The sequence below is a fragment of the Mytilus trossulus genome, chromosome 11, assembly GCF_036588685.1.
Source record: "Mytilus trossulus isolate FHL-02 chromosome 11, PNRI_Mtr1.1.1.hap1, whole genome shotgun sequence".
Taxonomy (NCBI): domain Eukaryota; kingdom Metazoa; phylum Mollusca; class Bivalvia; order Mytilida; family Mytilidae; genus Mytilus; species Mytilus trossulus.
The window spans coordinates 33,806,342-33,821,993 of record NC_086383.1 but is presented as its reverse complement, the minus strand read 5'-3'; the positions used below and the strand labels follow the sequence as shown (position 1 = coordinate 33,821,993).

Below are 15,652 nucleotides of genomic sequence, written 5' to 3'. Positions count from 1 at the left end.
GACTTGGATGGCAAGTTGTCTTATTGGCACTCATACCACATCTTCTTATATCTATAGGAATGATGATTCAAACATTACCCAACTCTTGTTATGTAAAAGAGACGATATTATTTGATGAATGTTAAGACTGTTCTTGTTTCTTCAGCAAAGTGCTCACATCTATGAATCTGGCACATAGCAACTGTGTTCAACTGTTATCTAAAGGTTGTACCTAACACTACAGGGAGATAACTCTGTAAAGTCATCTTAACGCTTTAATTATGTTGGGTTGCAAAGGGAATATTAAGCTTCTCAATGATCAAAATTGGTGTTTGTCAAACTGCTATATAACCAGTGTAATTTTTCTGACAAAACGGTTAGTTCAAAATTTTTATATTTTTGCTAGAGGGTCAAAGTAAATACTTTGACAAAATTTTATGAAAATTAAACGAGCCAAATTAATTTTAGTGAAAGTGTTGGGTATCACCTTAATTGACTAGGATTGACCAGTTTTACGTACTACCAAAGGTTTTTGTTCCCTTTATATCAAAATATAATCAGTTCAGACTGATTACTTGTAAGGCCAGGATTTTTTAATTTGTTGGTTTACGGATCCGCCGACCCGATTTTGCCGATTTTCAAAATAAAAATAAAATCGAATTTTCAGGCTTTTTTTTATTCTCGCCGACCCTAACAAATGCATTATTCCTGAAAAATAATTAAAATATCCCTTTTCATGAAATGGAATGCATTAATCACTAACAGAAATGATGAAACTTTCTGTTGTGAAAAATGAAACTTTCAGTTTACGTTTTTAAAAATAGACAAATCAATTATTAATGACCTTGAAATGTCTTTTGCGCAAATAATTTTGCAAAACGAAACTTGTGTTTAAAACCAATTACACAATAAGTTCGTTTCCCTTATTTGTCACTAGTCCGTAAGATGCATGTTCTCATATAAATAGACTTGTCCAAATGTGAACAAGTGGTCGTTCAAGACATCAAGTTAAAATACTGAATTTCAACAAATCATGTTTTATAGATAAAAAAAAAATTATCGTCCATTTGGATATAAAACGGGAATGCATGACAACAGATTATTTAACCTGATATTCTCGTTTTTCCAGTGGACGAGTCTATTACGTTTTTGACACATGTGTTGAAACTTATTTTCGTACGACGTTTTTACTTTTTCTTTTCTTTATCAGTTTTCGTGCTTATTATTTTTCACCAAGTTTTGATTAAAAGCTAAGTCAAATAACTGACATGAATCTGTTTTTCTCGTTTGTGAAATAACGATTTAATTTCGTCTTTGTCAGTGTACCCCCCCTTTTTTTACGGGAAATTATTAGACAATGTCATGCGATGTTTACAGCTGAGCAATAATATTTCATCAAACTAAAATTTAAGAATGATGAAAAAATAGTATGACAAACATATTATTACAAAGGTGAAATATATTTTTATTTTGCATATATCAGTTTTCTGTCTTGAAAGATCTTTTTTTTTTCTTTTTTTTCCGACCGACCGACCCGACTTTTTTATGGAGAAAATCCGTAAACCAACAAATTAAAAAACCGTGGCCTAATTAAGGTGGTACCCAACACTTTCACTAAAATTAATTTGGCTCGTTTAATTTTCATAAAATTTTGACAAAGTATTTACTTTGACCCTTTTACAAAATTATAAAAATTTCAAAAATTTGAACCAACCATTTTATAAAGCAGTTTGACAAACACCAATTTTGATCACTGAAAAGCCTAATATTCCCTTTACAATACAACGTAATTAAAATGTTTAGCTGAATTTACCGAGTTATCTCCCTGTAGTGTTAGGTACCACCTTCAACCTTCATGAAGTCATCTAGAAAGTGTAAATGTGAACTATGTTATCAAATTGGTCCACATTGAGGTCAAAAGGTCTAAAATTAAACTTCATAAAAAATTAAATTCTTGAGATCTTTGATATGCTGAATACATCCATGGCCATGTATTTAGATTATGGATATTGGACCATAATAGGTAAATTTAAATATCTTTAGTTCATTAGAACACATTCATTCTGTGTCAAAAACCTATTCTGTGTCAACAATTTAATTACAATCCAAATTTGGTCTGTTTTTCTTAAAGTAAAACCTATTTAAGTAATAAGTCTACTATATTTGTTGTAAGGAAGAATTGTAAACTGTACATGTCTATATGGCATGACCTTGACCTTATTTTCATAGTTCATTGGTCAATGTCTAGTTTTCTTGGTTAAGTCTAACTCTTAGAAACTATAATCAATAGGTCAACTATATTTAGTGTACTGAATGATTGTAAGATGTACATGTATTTCTTATTTGTTTTATATGACCTTGACCTCATTTCTTGGATCATGTAAAGTTTATGTGATAGTTGCAGTAAAACTTTATATTTAGGACTATCAATATAATATCTATAATTAGTAAAGAAGGAGAGACATTTCAGTGTGTGCACAATAAATGTTGACAATAAAGACGCATGTTGTTTTGAAAATTTATTCTATAAAATTGGCATTAAATAAGTCATTCGTAGATTGTCTCAATACATAGCAATACATAGCAATACACAGTAATACATCACAGCATTGTTAATTAAAACAATATTAAAATATACAATTTGAGTCCTCCACCAGGATAGATCCGTGTTTTACTTTCTTGGATACTAATAATTAATATCAATATTTTTGTAACTATTTTCTCTTCTCATAACTACATCTATACATTTATGCTACAAATCTACAACTCTCAGTTTAGGCTACACATGCTGGTTGCAGTCTTGTAATTGACTGCTCCATAGGCTTACATGCATAACAGCTGATCTTCGAAAATAAAAAAATGCTACATAGAAAAAAAAAATCATGTTCATATCATGTATGTACTAATGTGAAATTGTGATTTAATTGGGGTAAAAAGGGGGTCTTGCCACGAAGAATAAAAAGTTACACAATCCTGAAGTCAAAACATTTTTTTCTACTTTCTGTTTGCTATTTTTACTAGGCCAGTAAACATGTTATCCTTCCACTTTCCTGGATTGATATCCCCAAAAGATGCTAGATTTTTTTTAAAGTCTATATATATGTTTCAATTCAGCATAAACCTATAATCAAACAGAAAAAATTGAGTTCTGAAAAAAATTCAAAAAAAATGCACTATTTTGTTTCCCTTCATGTTTTGACATGCACCAGAAATTGGAGTTGTAATACAAGACTGGTACCTGCTGATCTTATCTATAAAGTCATGAATATGTATTATCTATGTAGGCATGTCAAAATCGTATCATACGCAATAATGACCAGCCAGTACACACTGTAATGATTTCATTCACCAGTATTAAAAAGATGAACATAACAGTATGATAACAGAAGTGACAAATGATGAATTAATAGAAATTTTAAACAAAACAAAATTGATGAGTTTCATTTTCAGTCTGTATTCTAATTTGTATCTTTAATTAAGTCACCACTTCAAGAAAATTCTTTTCCACATATTGCCATGTGCTCTCATAAATCCCTTTAAACTACCATGGTGAATAAACCCCTTAACCATATACATCACTTTCATGTTGTGTGTTGTCTGTTTGTATACTCATGAAAATTTCTTTTTCACAATGCTGAATAAAACCCTTACCATATACATCACTGGTCGAAGGTAAATTGCATGTTGCTTTACTCAAATGTCTTTTTAAACTACAAAAATGACTAAACCCTTTCCCACATATATCACAATTAAAAGGTTTACATGGTTTCACTGTATGTATTCTCATATGTCTCTTTAAACTACTAGATTGACTAAACCCTTTGCCACATACATCACAATTGTGCAATTTACAAGGTTCACCTGTATGTATTTTCATATGTCTCTTAAAATTACTAAGATGATTAAAGCCTTTCCCACATACATCACACTCATGAGGTTTGAAACCTGTATGTGTTCTCATGTGTGACTCTAAATGACTTGGTCCACTGAAACCTTTACCACATACATCACAGTCATGAGTATTAGCACCTGTATGGGTTCTCATGTGTCTTTCTAAACTATTATACCGATCAAACTGTTTATCACAGATATCACAATCATACGGTTCATTGTCTGTATGTGTTTTCAAGTGTCTCTGTAAATTAGCAAGCTGACTAAACCTTCTACCACATACACCACAGCCATGAGGTTTATCGCCTGTATGTATTTTGATGTGTTTCTGCAAATTACTTATATGACTGAACCGTTTACCACAGAAATCACAACCATGAGGTTTATCTCCAGTATGTGTACTCATATGTGCCTGTAGGTCACTATTGCGAGTAAATTCACTAGCACATACATCACACTTATGAGGTGTTTCACCCGTATGTCTTCTCAAATGTCTCATGAGGTCACCCTTTCGAGAAAATTCACTAGCACAAATATCACATTTAAAAGGTTTTTCACCCGTATGAGTTCTCGCATGTCTCTTAAAGTCACTTTCTTGAGTAAATTCTCTTGAGCACACAACACATTTATGATTTTTTTTACTTGTATGTGTTTTCATATGTCTTTTTAAGTGACTACTTCGACCATATTCTTTAGCACACACACCACATTTATATTTTTTTTCACTTATATGTGTTATCTCATGTGTCTTTAAGTCACTACTTTGACTTAATTCTCTAGCACAGACATCATATTCATGAAGTGTATTAACAATCTCTGTGTGTATGTGTTGCTGTAAAGTACTATCGATTGTAACTAAAGCCTCTCCTCCTTCATACATCTTATTCAAAGTTATTGATAATGTTTATCTCCAGTATGCGAGGTCTTGCACTCGCGACTCTGTAAAAACAATAAAGATAATTAAACATTTTGATACCTTTCTGAAATTTACACATGACATACATTTTGATATTCTCTAAAAATAAAATTGAGAATGGAAATGGGGAATGTGTCAAAGAGACAACAACCCGACCATAGAAAAAACAACAGCAGAAGGTCAACAACAGGTCTGCAATGTAGCTAGAAATTCCCCCACCCCGAGGCATCCTTCAGCTGTATTTATGCATCTGCATGCATGATGGGTAATCCTAATTCCATACTATATACAACATGTACAAGAAGTATATTATATGCTGTACTGTCTCATTAATGTATATAACTCACATTATATTTTCTTTATTCATAGGAAAAAGAATGTTGGTAAATTTCACCATTCATTTTAATACAGGGCTCTGTGTTGAAGGCTGTACTTTGACCTATAATTGTTAACTTTTCAAACACTGTGACATGGATGGAGATTTGTCTCATTGCATGGCAGTCATAAAAAAATTCAGAAGAGACATTCTGATGGACAGCAACATTACTAATTAAAATGAACTTGCTGTACCATGTTCTAGGACAGAATATCCAATGAGTCAACATATTGAGGTGTACTGATACTGATTGTAACTTTAAAGAAAACAAGCATTCTGAGAGTATTGCATGGCAATACATAGTCCCCTATCGGATTAAAATTCATTAGACTGGAACAAAAAAAATATATATATATATAATAGCATTCAGAAAAGTAGTTTATACAAAATAGAAAACAAGCATTCTGAGAGTATTGCATGGCAATAAATAGTCCCCTATTGGATTAAAATTCATAAGACTGGAACAAAACTGCCTAAAAATTATATATATATAGCATTCTGAAAAGTAATGTATACAAAATAGAAAACAAAGCATTCTAAGAGTAATGCACAGCATTACATAATCATAGTATTCAGAAAAGTAGCTTATACAACATTACAAACAAACCTGAAACAAAATTCTTCAAACAATTTACAGAAGAATGTCTATTGTGGTTTTTTTATAAACGAGTTATCTCCCTTTGTACAGAAATAAGTTTTAACATATTACTCTAACATTATATATGGACCCTAATTCTGGTCTAAATCATCAGACCTAAACAAAATTCATTCTTGATCTGTGAATTGTCATGATAAAACTATATATATATACAAAATATCAAATCAATATCTTTAAGAACGAAGAAAAAAGTGTGGAAAACTGATTTGTCAGACTGACGTATGCATGGACAGACAAACAGATAAAGGTAGTCCAAACCTTTATTCCTCTTCGACTATGTCAGTAGGGGTCTAATATATAATTGTGACAGAATAACTTGAGCAAAAAACTAGATGTTGAAAATTGCTTCATTAATAGAAAATCAGCTCTATCATAACATATCTTAAACAGACTTTAAAATTGATAATTCAACATGTATCTCGATTGGATAAATCCGATAATCCACTCATGTCAATGTAATTAGAATCTATATTTATACATAACTTTCAAGTATCACTAATATTTATGATTTATTTAACAAATAACAAACATATATTACAACAGATCAGGAACATATATATCAGCAGTTTTTATATGTAAATTATTAATCAACAATATTTTCACATGATGTCATCAAATTTACCATATCTTTAGTACTGTTATTTTCACTAATCAATATACCGTCAGACTTCTTAACTTTCTTTTTCAGTGCTGCCACCTGACTTTCTAAATGACTACTGTAGTTCTTTAACTGTTTAATTTTTTCAAATTTCTCGCAATCAGTTAATCGACTATTTCCTTTTCTGGATGTTAACCAGTTTTTACTTGATGCAGGTGATTTCTGTTTTTCTCTGGATTCTTGCTTTTTTATAGTTTTACGATAGATAATACAATTTTTACATCTTGGTTTCCACCTGTCGGTCAATAACATGCATGATATGGTTCGGATTGTACTTTGATAAATACAGTCGCCACGATAAGCTCCATTACCTGTTTGAAAAATACAGTCGCCCCGATAAGCTCCATAACCTGTTTCAACATACCCCATTTTTCCCGAACATAGTTTCTGTAACTCTTCATCAGGATTACCAATGCATACATCATAATGAAGCAGAACTTTCAAAAGACGTTCAACTCGCTGAATTGTAAAGAACTTTCCTGGTACTGTGCGCCAAAGGTCGTGTTGATCACTTAATTTCTTGCCGTGAACGAACACTTCTGCACAGTAATTCTTCTTTATCGTACAAATCAACTTTACTCCTGGATTGTCACTATCATACACAGATACAAATCTTATAATTTTAGCAGAGCGCATAAATTCAAGCTGTGCATATATCGTGTCTTCAACAAGCTTCTGACAACTTCTTTTAAGTGTGGAATAATGCTCTTCCTTCTTGGTTGTTACAAATTCATCTAGACTTTTATTTGGATCGTATTGATAGACTTTGTCTAACACAACATAATGTTCAATATTTTCATTGGTCTCGTCATTCTCATTTCGGTAAGCTGGTGACTGAACGTTGCTTATATCACCTAATTCTATCAATTCTGGTACAGGCCAAAATCTTGTATCTGTAGAAGTAGCTGCAATAAAAAACTGAATTGATAATATATAAATTGAGAATGTGTCCATCAGGCACAGCTGATGCCCCTGTTTGCAAACAACATTATAAAGGGACGTAACTCAAGAAAGTTGAACGTGATTCTACCAAAATTCAACCTTGATCTGTAGTTTGTGGTTATAAGTATTGTGTATAAATGTCCAAACATGATGCAATTGACTTGTACTTTACCCTCATTATTTCTGTAAAAATAGTCTGAAATATTACTAAACCAGTCTAAACCCATTCTCAACTCACCCAATACTCATGACATATGACCAGTTCTCAAATTATTTTTTCAGTCTTTTAAAACTATACTTGAACCTAGGTGCATGGTCAAGCGGTCTAGCATGCAGAGTGTAGTTCACAACGGTTTGGTGCCACAATCTCTCTGTAGCTTGAGTTTGAATCCCAGCTAGGGAAGAACATGTTACATTGTTGGACTGTTATTTCGACAAATTATATATAAATTCAAATGCATTTTTAAAATATACTCTTTTTTTTTGTACTGTAGACCCCACTAACCAAGAAATTTAATTTGCATGCACATGTATTAAAATTGCAGTTTTTATCCAGCGCATTCATAGGTTTAAAAGTCCTTTTCAATTTATATACATTTTTATCATGTTTATTTTAAACAGAAAATATTTTTTTCCATTTAGGTAGCTGTCTTGGAAAAATTTTGTTGATTATATCAATATGTAAAATCACTGAACCATGATTGGAATGTCGTAAATATACAAAATGTAGCAATGGTGAAACCGTTGAATAAACATGATCTTTTTATAAAGTACAATGCATTTATCTATAGTCAGCTGTGTTCCGGCCCTTTCCTCCAAGTTTTTGGTCATTTATACAACTTACCATAAATAACTCTAAGATCATGCTCTTCAATGGAATCAGCATCTGAATCAATAACTATATGCTCATGCTCTTCAATGGTATGGGCATCCAAAACTTTGGGTTTTCTAACTCTCTTCCTTGCTCTACATTTATCCCTGTAGCCAATTCTACGTCTATTTGATGTTTTAGGCATTTTCTGCAAAAAGTACTTACATGTAATTAAATCAATAAGCAACACATCTATGAAGAATATCAAAAATATTGTTCCTTTACAGTACACAAATGCCTCACTCGCATTAGGCAAACGGACAGGTCACAGGACAAAAAGTCACGAACTTGATAATACAAAAGTCACAGGAAAAAAATTTCAGGATTTTTTTCTTTTTATAACATACATTAAGTTTAGAAAAATGTTCATCTATCAAATTTCAGTCAAAAATAGCAAAGGATATATTTCTATAAATTTGCACTAGAAGCCATTTAAGAATCAAACCATTTTGACATTTTGTTTTCGTAACAATGCTTTGATCATAATTGATATTGATTGAATAAATTTTAATAACAAAGTTGCTTTATGTATACTAGATATAGAAAAATACAAATTTGTTTTTGTTGAAAGAAAAAAATAATCTCAAAACTGAATTGTGACTTATTGTCCTCTGACTATCTGTCCTGCATTCATTATGATTATTAACTGTTACTTGTGTCAAGTAGATTAAGATGAAACTACGTCATGTATTGATGAATTAAGTATATATATATAGAATCCAGGCTTTGGTAGAAACCCAGGATATAGCTTTTAAGAAAGTTATAAAAATTCTAAAAAACTTTCACCAAAGAGTGAAAGTAAAGTTAACTGTCAGAAGAAAATCCAAGTATAAGTAAAATATGGATAAACAGGATTATTTTTTACAAAATTTATTTCTGGATACGGTCTTATGATCATAAACAAGCTTCTGTCCAAATTTGGTAGAAATCCAGGATAGTTTAAGAAAGTTATTATTTCAAAAACTTTAATCTTACCACAGACATGACAGAGTGAATATTAGAGGACGCCATCACAGCAGACGGAATATAGGATCGCTAAGTCTCGCAAAAAATGGTGTTGATGGCATTTCCAGTGTTTGAGAACTTCACAACCCATCATGCCCATGATAAAAAAAATTACATCAAATAAATTGGTATTTTATTTGACAAAATATATCTACTTTTAAAAGTTAAGTATACGTATTTTCAACAAAACTTACCAATTCATTGTAATTTGTTGAACATGTTGAGTTGTGCGGTTAATTTATAAGCAGCCTTGTAATGTTTTCAGTCAGATCCTTCCAAACTCCATAAATCTTGCGAAGTCTCGTGCAGTTCAGGATTTCATCAATTTTAAACTGAAAACCTGCAAGATTCATTCCGCATTTGATATTCTGTTCCCAGTTCAGATGAGAAAATTTAAGTTATAAAGAGTAGACAACTCATGAAAGTATCTGGAATTTCACATGCAAGATATTTTCTCAAATATTGTGCTACATGTACATTGCATTTTCACATTTCTTGAATGGTGTGAGAAATATATCTCGCCAAATGATTGGTTTAGATTTATTTATGACGTTGAGTTTTCTTAATTTCTTCTGAAATTTTCTATTGAGACGTCATGAAAAAAGGCAACCTTTCCTGATGACATAACGTGACGGTACCCAAATTGCACCTATTTTGACAGTTTTTTCACCTACTTTTTTTATCATCAAGAAATAAATGTCCTTAATGTGTTTATTTTGTAGCCCTATCCTTCTTTATTATATAGGTACACCAATTTGATTTTTAATCCATATGGATTCATAGAAAAATTGGTCTAAACTGACCTCCAAACCATCAATTATTCTGAAGTGAGGAGTACCCAAATTGCATCCATGCTTAAATTTGCATTGTCAAAAGTCTAATAACAGAGCATTTGATTAATTTCTTTAAATATTTTGAACATTTGGATATTAGTCCATGCTTTCTATTATTATTTTTTAAGAATTGATACTTGTAACATATTGTATTTGCTCCTTTTAAAAAGATGACGTTTTGATGACGTCGCATGGCGACGTTTCAGTACATTTTGCTTTTTCAGTAAACACTTCATTTGTTGATAAATAATGTGAACGTTCTGTGCATATTTAAATAGTTTTACCTACTTTTAAAGATGTGCATAGTATCAAATAATAAAAATACAAATTGTTTAGTCTGTAGGAAATCTTGTAAGATTTCCGTTGCTATTTTTGCTAAATAGGTGCAATTTGGGTACCCTTACGTTAGAGAATATAGAATGAAAAGTAAATGTTGTTTAAATAAATTTTATTATAGTGGTATGACTATCTCTATCCCAACTGAGACTACTATAACACAGAGAATGGTCACTCTCGATTTCCCTATTAAACCGGCTACACTCAAAAAAGCTAGCTGCGTTAATTTAACGTAGTTTCGTATTTTACCGTTAGCAGACGACATGTAATTGTTCAATTAAAAATGAATAATACAAAGCAAATATTATTTTCAATGCTGTCATTATTATTCCTATTATTATATGATTTAATTATGATTATCCTACTTTAATAATTATTATATTATAATAGTTTATAATAATAAATGTATTTTGATAGTTTTTCATAATAAACATGTTTTAAAAGTTTTTAAAATAAGCTATGCGACTATGATTGAGAATGGATTGTTAATTCTCATAAATCCGACAAACGAAGTTGTTGAAACAGGTCCCGTTTATTTTATCCAATCAAGGAATCATATAAACAATCCCCCGATCAAATATACAAATGTTTTACCTGTTTTACCTACCTGTAAAAACAGGTGCATTTGTGAATTGGCTGGGATATAGTTTTGATACACGTATACACGTGCTAACTAAAAATGGAATTCAGATATATAAGTCTCATTATCGATACTATTTAATATTTTTTTAAAATTTTCATGAATGATTGAAATAAAATGAAAAAAGGCTTCTGTTTTTTTTTTTCTCCAAATAAAGGTTAATTACGACTGAAGATTTCGGCCATATAGTGTTATAGTAGTCTCAGATTTGATATTGTATTAAAAATGCGATATTAAATAATCAATACGTAATAAATTGTATGTCATGTATCGGAGTTAATTATTTGATTGTTTCATAATGGGTTTCTATTAAATATACACCTGTCTCGGAGACATAATGTCACAGTGTGACATGTATATTCGGCTTGAATTATCCGATGGTCAGGTAAATCACAACCTGTTAAAATGAGTTTTATTTGACACCTGGAACACACGAAGTAGTTACACCACAGGTTTTCACACTACTTCCGAAAATATTATTTACAAATTATAGAATTAAATAATAAATATTGTTTGACAAATATCGTTTATCATGATCGACTTTGTCTTATAATATTTATAATTTGTATAGATCATTAAAAAATGATTACTTTCTGGGTTCATTATTAATTTGGCTTGATTTTTTATGATTGTCTGTAAACTGTTTTCTAATTGTGTTTTTCGAAATACTATGAGCTTGCATTCAGTTGTATTTATGATTGTCGGTAAATTTATGGTTTCTCCTTTTCACGGATTGTGTATTTAGTTAGGACTTACACTTAATGATCATTTAATAGAAAATTGCAATACAAGTCTCACTTTTGACCTCGAATATAAAGGGATTAACCATATTGTAAGCGTAATGTACATGTTTCCCTTCTTTTTTTACTTTTAGACTAAAAAAATCTCCTTTTAATTTTGAAACAGACATGGACCTGTGTGAATAGTGAAACATCATTTTGACTTGTTAGTTAAAACCCTTTTTTACTTTATACAAACTGCACGAAAAGGTGTCTTCCTTTGTTGTTGATCAGGCTGATTTAATTGATGCTTGCTTAACGTCCAGTGGCAAATATTTCATTTTTGTTGTTGTTGATCAGATTGATTTAATTGATGGTTGCTAAACGTCCAGTGGCAAATATTTCATTTTTTTTACATATTGATTTGCGAGTGTATGACATTCATTTTTTTCTGAACAGTATATGCAATATAATGTCCAACTCTCCACAAGAAACCAAATGATACAGACATCAACATTGTAAGGTGACCAAAAGGCTCTAAGCAATGCGTAAAATTCATATTGCACTGTCAACTATACAAGGTCTATTTAAGAAAAAGGTTTAACAAATCAAACAAGAAAACTCACTGTCTTATTTATGAACAAAATAATGAGAAAAAAATCCAAATATGATGTATACAGCAATACACCAGTGAATTACAGGCTCCTTACTTTGGGAAAGCACATACATAATAAAGGCATGATAATAGATTTAACCATAATCACAAGCCGTACAATTTTATGATCTTGTTTGTTGTTTTTTCCCCACAGTAATCATATCAATAAAACCTATAAACCAATAAATGTGGTGTGGCGTTTGAATAAACCAAATTACATCTGTAAAAAGACACCTACATACATCCCAGTATTCTGAAATGAAAAGGACCAGTCAGACTGAGAATCAGAACTTGTACATGTATTAATGTATACAATATATCTAGAATATCACTACACATTATTCCATCCTTTTTCAATAACTAAACCAAAATGAGAGAGAACAAAAACAATTCCAGGTATAAATAATACTTTTATTATCAAACATTTAGTCATAATATTACTGTCAATGATAACTGAGAGTTTTATGATAATTTCCCTGCAACTGATCTGGGTTATGCAAATTTCGGTATCTGTACAGCTAAGGATATATACATGTATCAGCGATGATAACTTGTAATAAATTGCATACAGTGAAAGGGAGATGGCAAGATTCTTCATCTTTATTGTGTGTCTCATTCACTGCAAATATCTCAATTTCTTGTGCAATCAGTTGCTCTGTGCCTTTCACTGGTGCTAGAAAAAGAAACAGCATGACAATCAAATTTAAGCGTTCATATGTTTTCATTCTCTTTCCATCTTCAGTGTGGATTGAAACTGGAACAGATGTCTCCTCCATACTGGTACCAACAGCTGTTTATTGTCGAGGATTACTCTCTTTTTAACTCCATTTGTTAATTTCTACATCTTTTCCTCTTTGGCATTCTAAATAAAAAAAAAAAGATAGAGTTGAATAGACTATTTGTCTTACTTGTAAACCTTACTTCCTACATGTATGCCATCTGAGACTACTATAACAATTTGTCAGAAAAAACACCACAGACAGCAGGCATTAAATTTTGGAACCACAAGTGCTTCAGACATAACCACCTTAGAGATGGGGTTCACCTAAATGACAAAGGGAATGAAGCATTTTTCTTCAGCATTAGACATGCAATGAACTCAGTGACCTATGTATAAAGTAATGGATATTACAGTAAACCTTATTCATTGGTATTCAAAGTCAGCAAATATTTAAACATTATCATGTTGAAAAATAAATTACCAATTTTATGCTTTGGTTCTTTTTTCTGATGGCTGTTCTTTTTCGGTCGTCCCAAACGGGATTTCTTTCGGAGAGGCATTTCTACAATAAATAAAATTATAATCAGTAACATTGAAAACTTACTTATGCTTCTAGACTATAAACATGATAAATGAATACTCAAAATAGGGTCTGCAACTATACTTAAACAAACTAATAGCCATGGTAAATTGATTGATTTGTTTAAAATGTGGACAAACTTACCTTTTTCAAATTTTTCATTCGGGAGTCTTCATCATGATATGGGGACCCCCCCACACACAAAAAAGGGGTAAATAGCAGTATGCTGGTATATCAAATTATGACAAAGTAAACATTAGTAGAAAGAAGAAATACAAGGGAATGTTTTAATGCCATTTCGGAAAACAAATTATTCAACTGAATTATACCCTAGCACAACAGAAATTGACATTTTTCATTTGGGAGTCTTCATCATGGGGACCCCCCCCCCCCCCCCCCCACACACACACAAAAAGGGGTAAATAGCAGTATGCTGGTATATCAAATTATGACAAAGTAAACATTAGTAGAAAGAAGAAATCCTAGGGAATGTTTTAATGCCATTTGGGAAAACAAATTATTCAACTGAATTATACCCTAGCACAACAGAAATTGACTCAAAATTTACATCGGCCATTTTAAAAACCTTCATGTGGTAAATCTCCCCACAAAAAGGGATAAATAGCAGTTTGCTGGTATATCAAATTATGACAAAGTATACATCAGTGTAAAGAAAAAATATGAAAGAAAGTTTTAATACTATCTAGAAAACCAACTGTTCTTCTGAATTTAACCTATTTACAAAATAACTCGAGTCGGTCTAACGAACTGAAAAGTCAAACGCGGTAAATTTTCAAGGTTTCATTTGTAAGTTTACGCTTATAAATTCACTAAACAAGGCTATTGTGAACATAATCAAACAATAATTAACATTTTTAATCTTATTATTATACTTACTGATACATAAAACGCCTTAATAAGCCACATATGTTATTATTTTGCACCACGCTTGTAAACAATGGCTGATCGTCCTTCTTGTCTAATCAGTCCGAATGCGCACGCATCCGTGGACATCGTGAAAATACGATTTGACTGGCCAGTACAGAGAGTGACCAATCTCTGTGTTATAGTAGTCTCAGATCCCAATAATAAAATCTCGCATTCTGATATCAAAGAGTTATAAATACATAATCCACCATTTTCTACATTAGAAAATGCCTGTACCAAGTCAGGAATATGACAGTTGTTATCCATTCGTTTGATGTGTTTGGACTTTTGATTTTGCCTTTTGATTTTGGATTTTCCTTCTTGAATTTTCCTCGGAGTTCAGTATTTTTGTGTTTGGACTTTTTACACACATCTGAATGTGGCTTTTCCTTCAATCACAATATTTAAACTCCCATTTTCGTTAGTTTGTTCAGTAATCATGGAAAAATAGGAAACATCGTTGTGTAACTTACTAAAAAATGTCTTTAGAGGGAAAGTAGAAGTCGAGGGAAAGAGACCAACGTTATCATTCTTTTTACGGTCTAACTAATTAGCGACAACAAGAATTTTAGCGACAAAAAGCGTCAACAAGCGACAACAAGCGACAACAAGAATTATTTGACGCAAAACAAATTTTATCAGACTTATTTGGGGATAACGGTTTGATAGAAGCAGATACGAGGTAGACTCTTTCACTAAGGTTACTGATATTGAAAGAAAATATGAAGACTTCCAGGTCCATATCTCACTCAAAAAGTTATTCCTACTATAAGGGATTACGTGAACAATGCTCGAAAAACAGAGTCGAGAATTCCATTGCAATGGAAAAACAATAATTGTGAATCAATCAATCACATCTTGAAACTAAATCAAGATTGGAAGCCTGAGAAACTTCCAGAGTTAATTGATAAAATTCACAAAGAAATAAAGTTGCAAGAAAGACTT

At 31.5% G+C, this 15,652-nt stretch overlaps 2 protein-coding genes and 1 long non-coding RNA gene across 3 annotated transcripts; all 3 read right to left on the bottom strand.

The window, feature by feature from the left end:
- Positions 1-2,485: 2,485 nt before the first annotated feature.
- On the bottom strand, positions 2,486-4,840 carry LOC134691010 (zinc finger protein OZF-like). The gene has a single exon (XM_063551192.1). The coding sequence runs from the start codon at positions 4,748-4,750 to the stop codon at positions 3,542-3,544; it is 1,209 nt and encodes a 402-aa protein (XP_063407262.1). The 5' UTR covers positions 4,751-4,840; the 3' UTR covers positions 2,486-3,541.
- A 1,309-nt stretch (positions 4,841-6,149) lies between these two features.
- LOC134691009 (uncharacterized) lies at positions 6,150-9,617 on the bottom strand. The gene is made up of 3 exons (XM_063551191.1): positions 9,491-9,617; positions 8,265-8,439; positions 6,150-7,383 (listed from the first exon to the last, which is right to left on the bottom strand). Exons 2-3 carry the CDS (start codon positions 8,434-8,436, stop codon positions 6,404-6,406), a joined length of 1,152 nt encoding a protein of 383 aa, XP_063407261.1. The 5' UTR covers positions 8,437-8,439; positions 9,491-9,617; the 3' UTR covers positions 6,150-6,403.
- Positions 9,618-12,905: 3,288 nt separating this feature from the next.
- On the bottom strand, positions 12,906-14,809 carry LOC134690318 (uncharacterized). The gene is made up of 3 exons (XR_010101905.1): positions 14,678-14,809; positions 13,682-13,762; positions 12,906-13,341 (listed from the first exon to the last, which is right to left on the bottom strand). It is a non-coding gene; the product is annotated as an uncharacterized LOC134690318 (long non-coding RNA).
- Between the last annotated feature and the right edge of the window lie 843 nt (positions 14,810-15,652).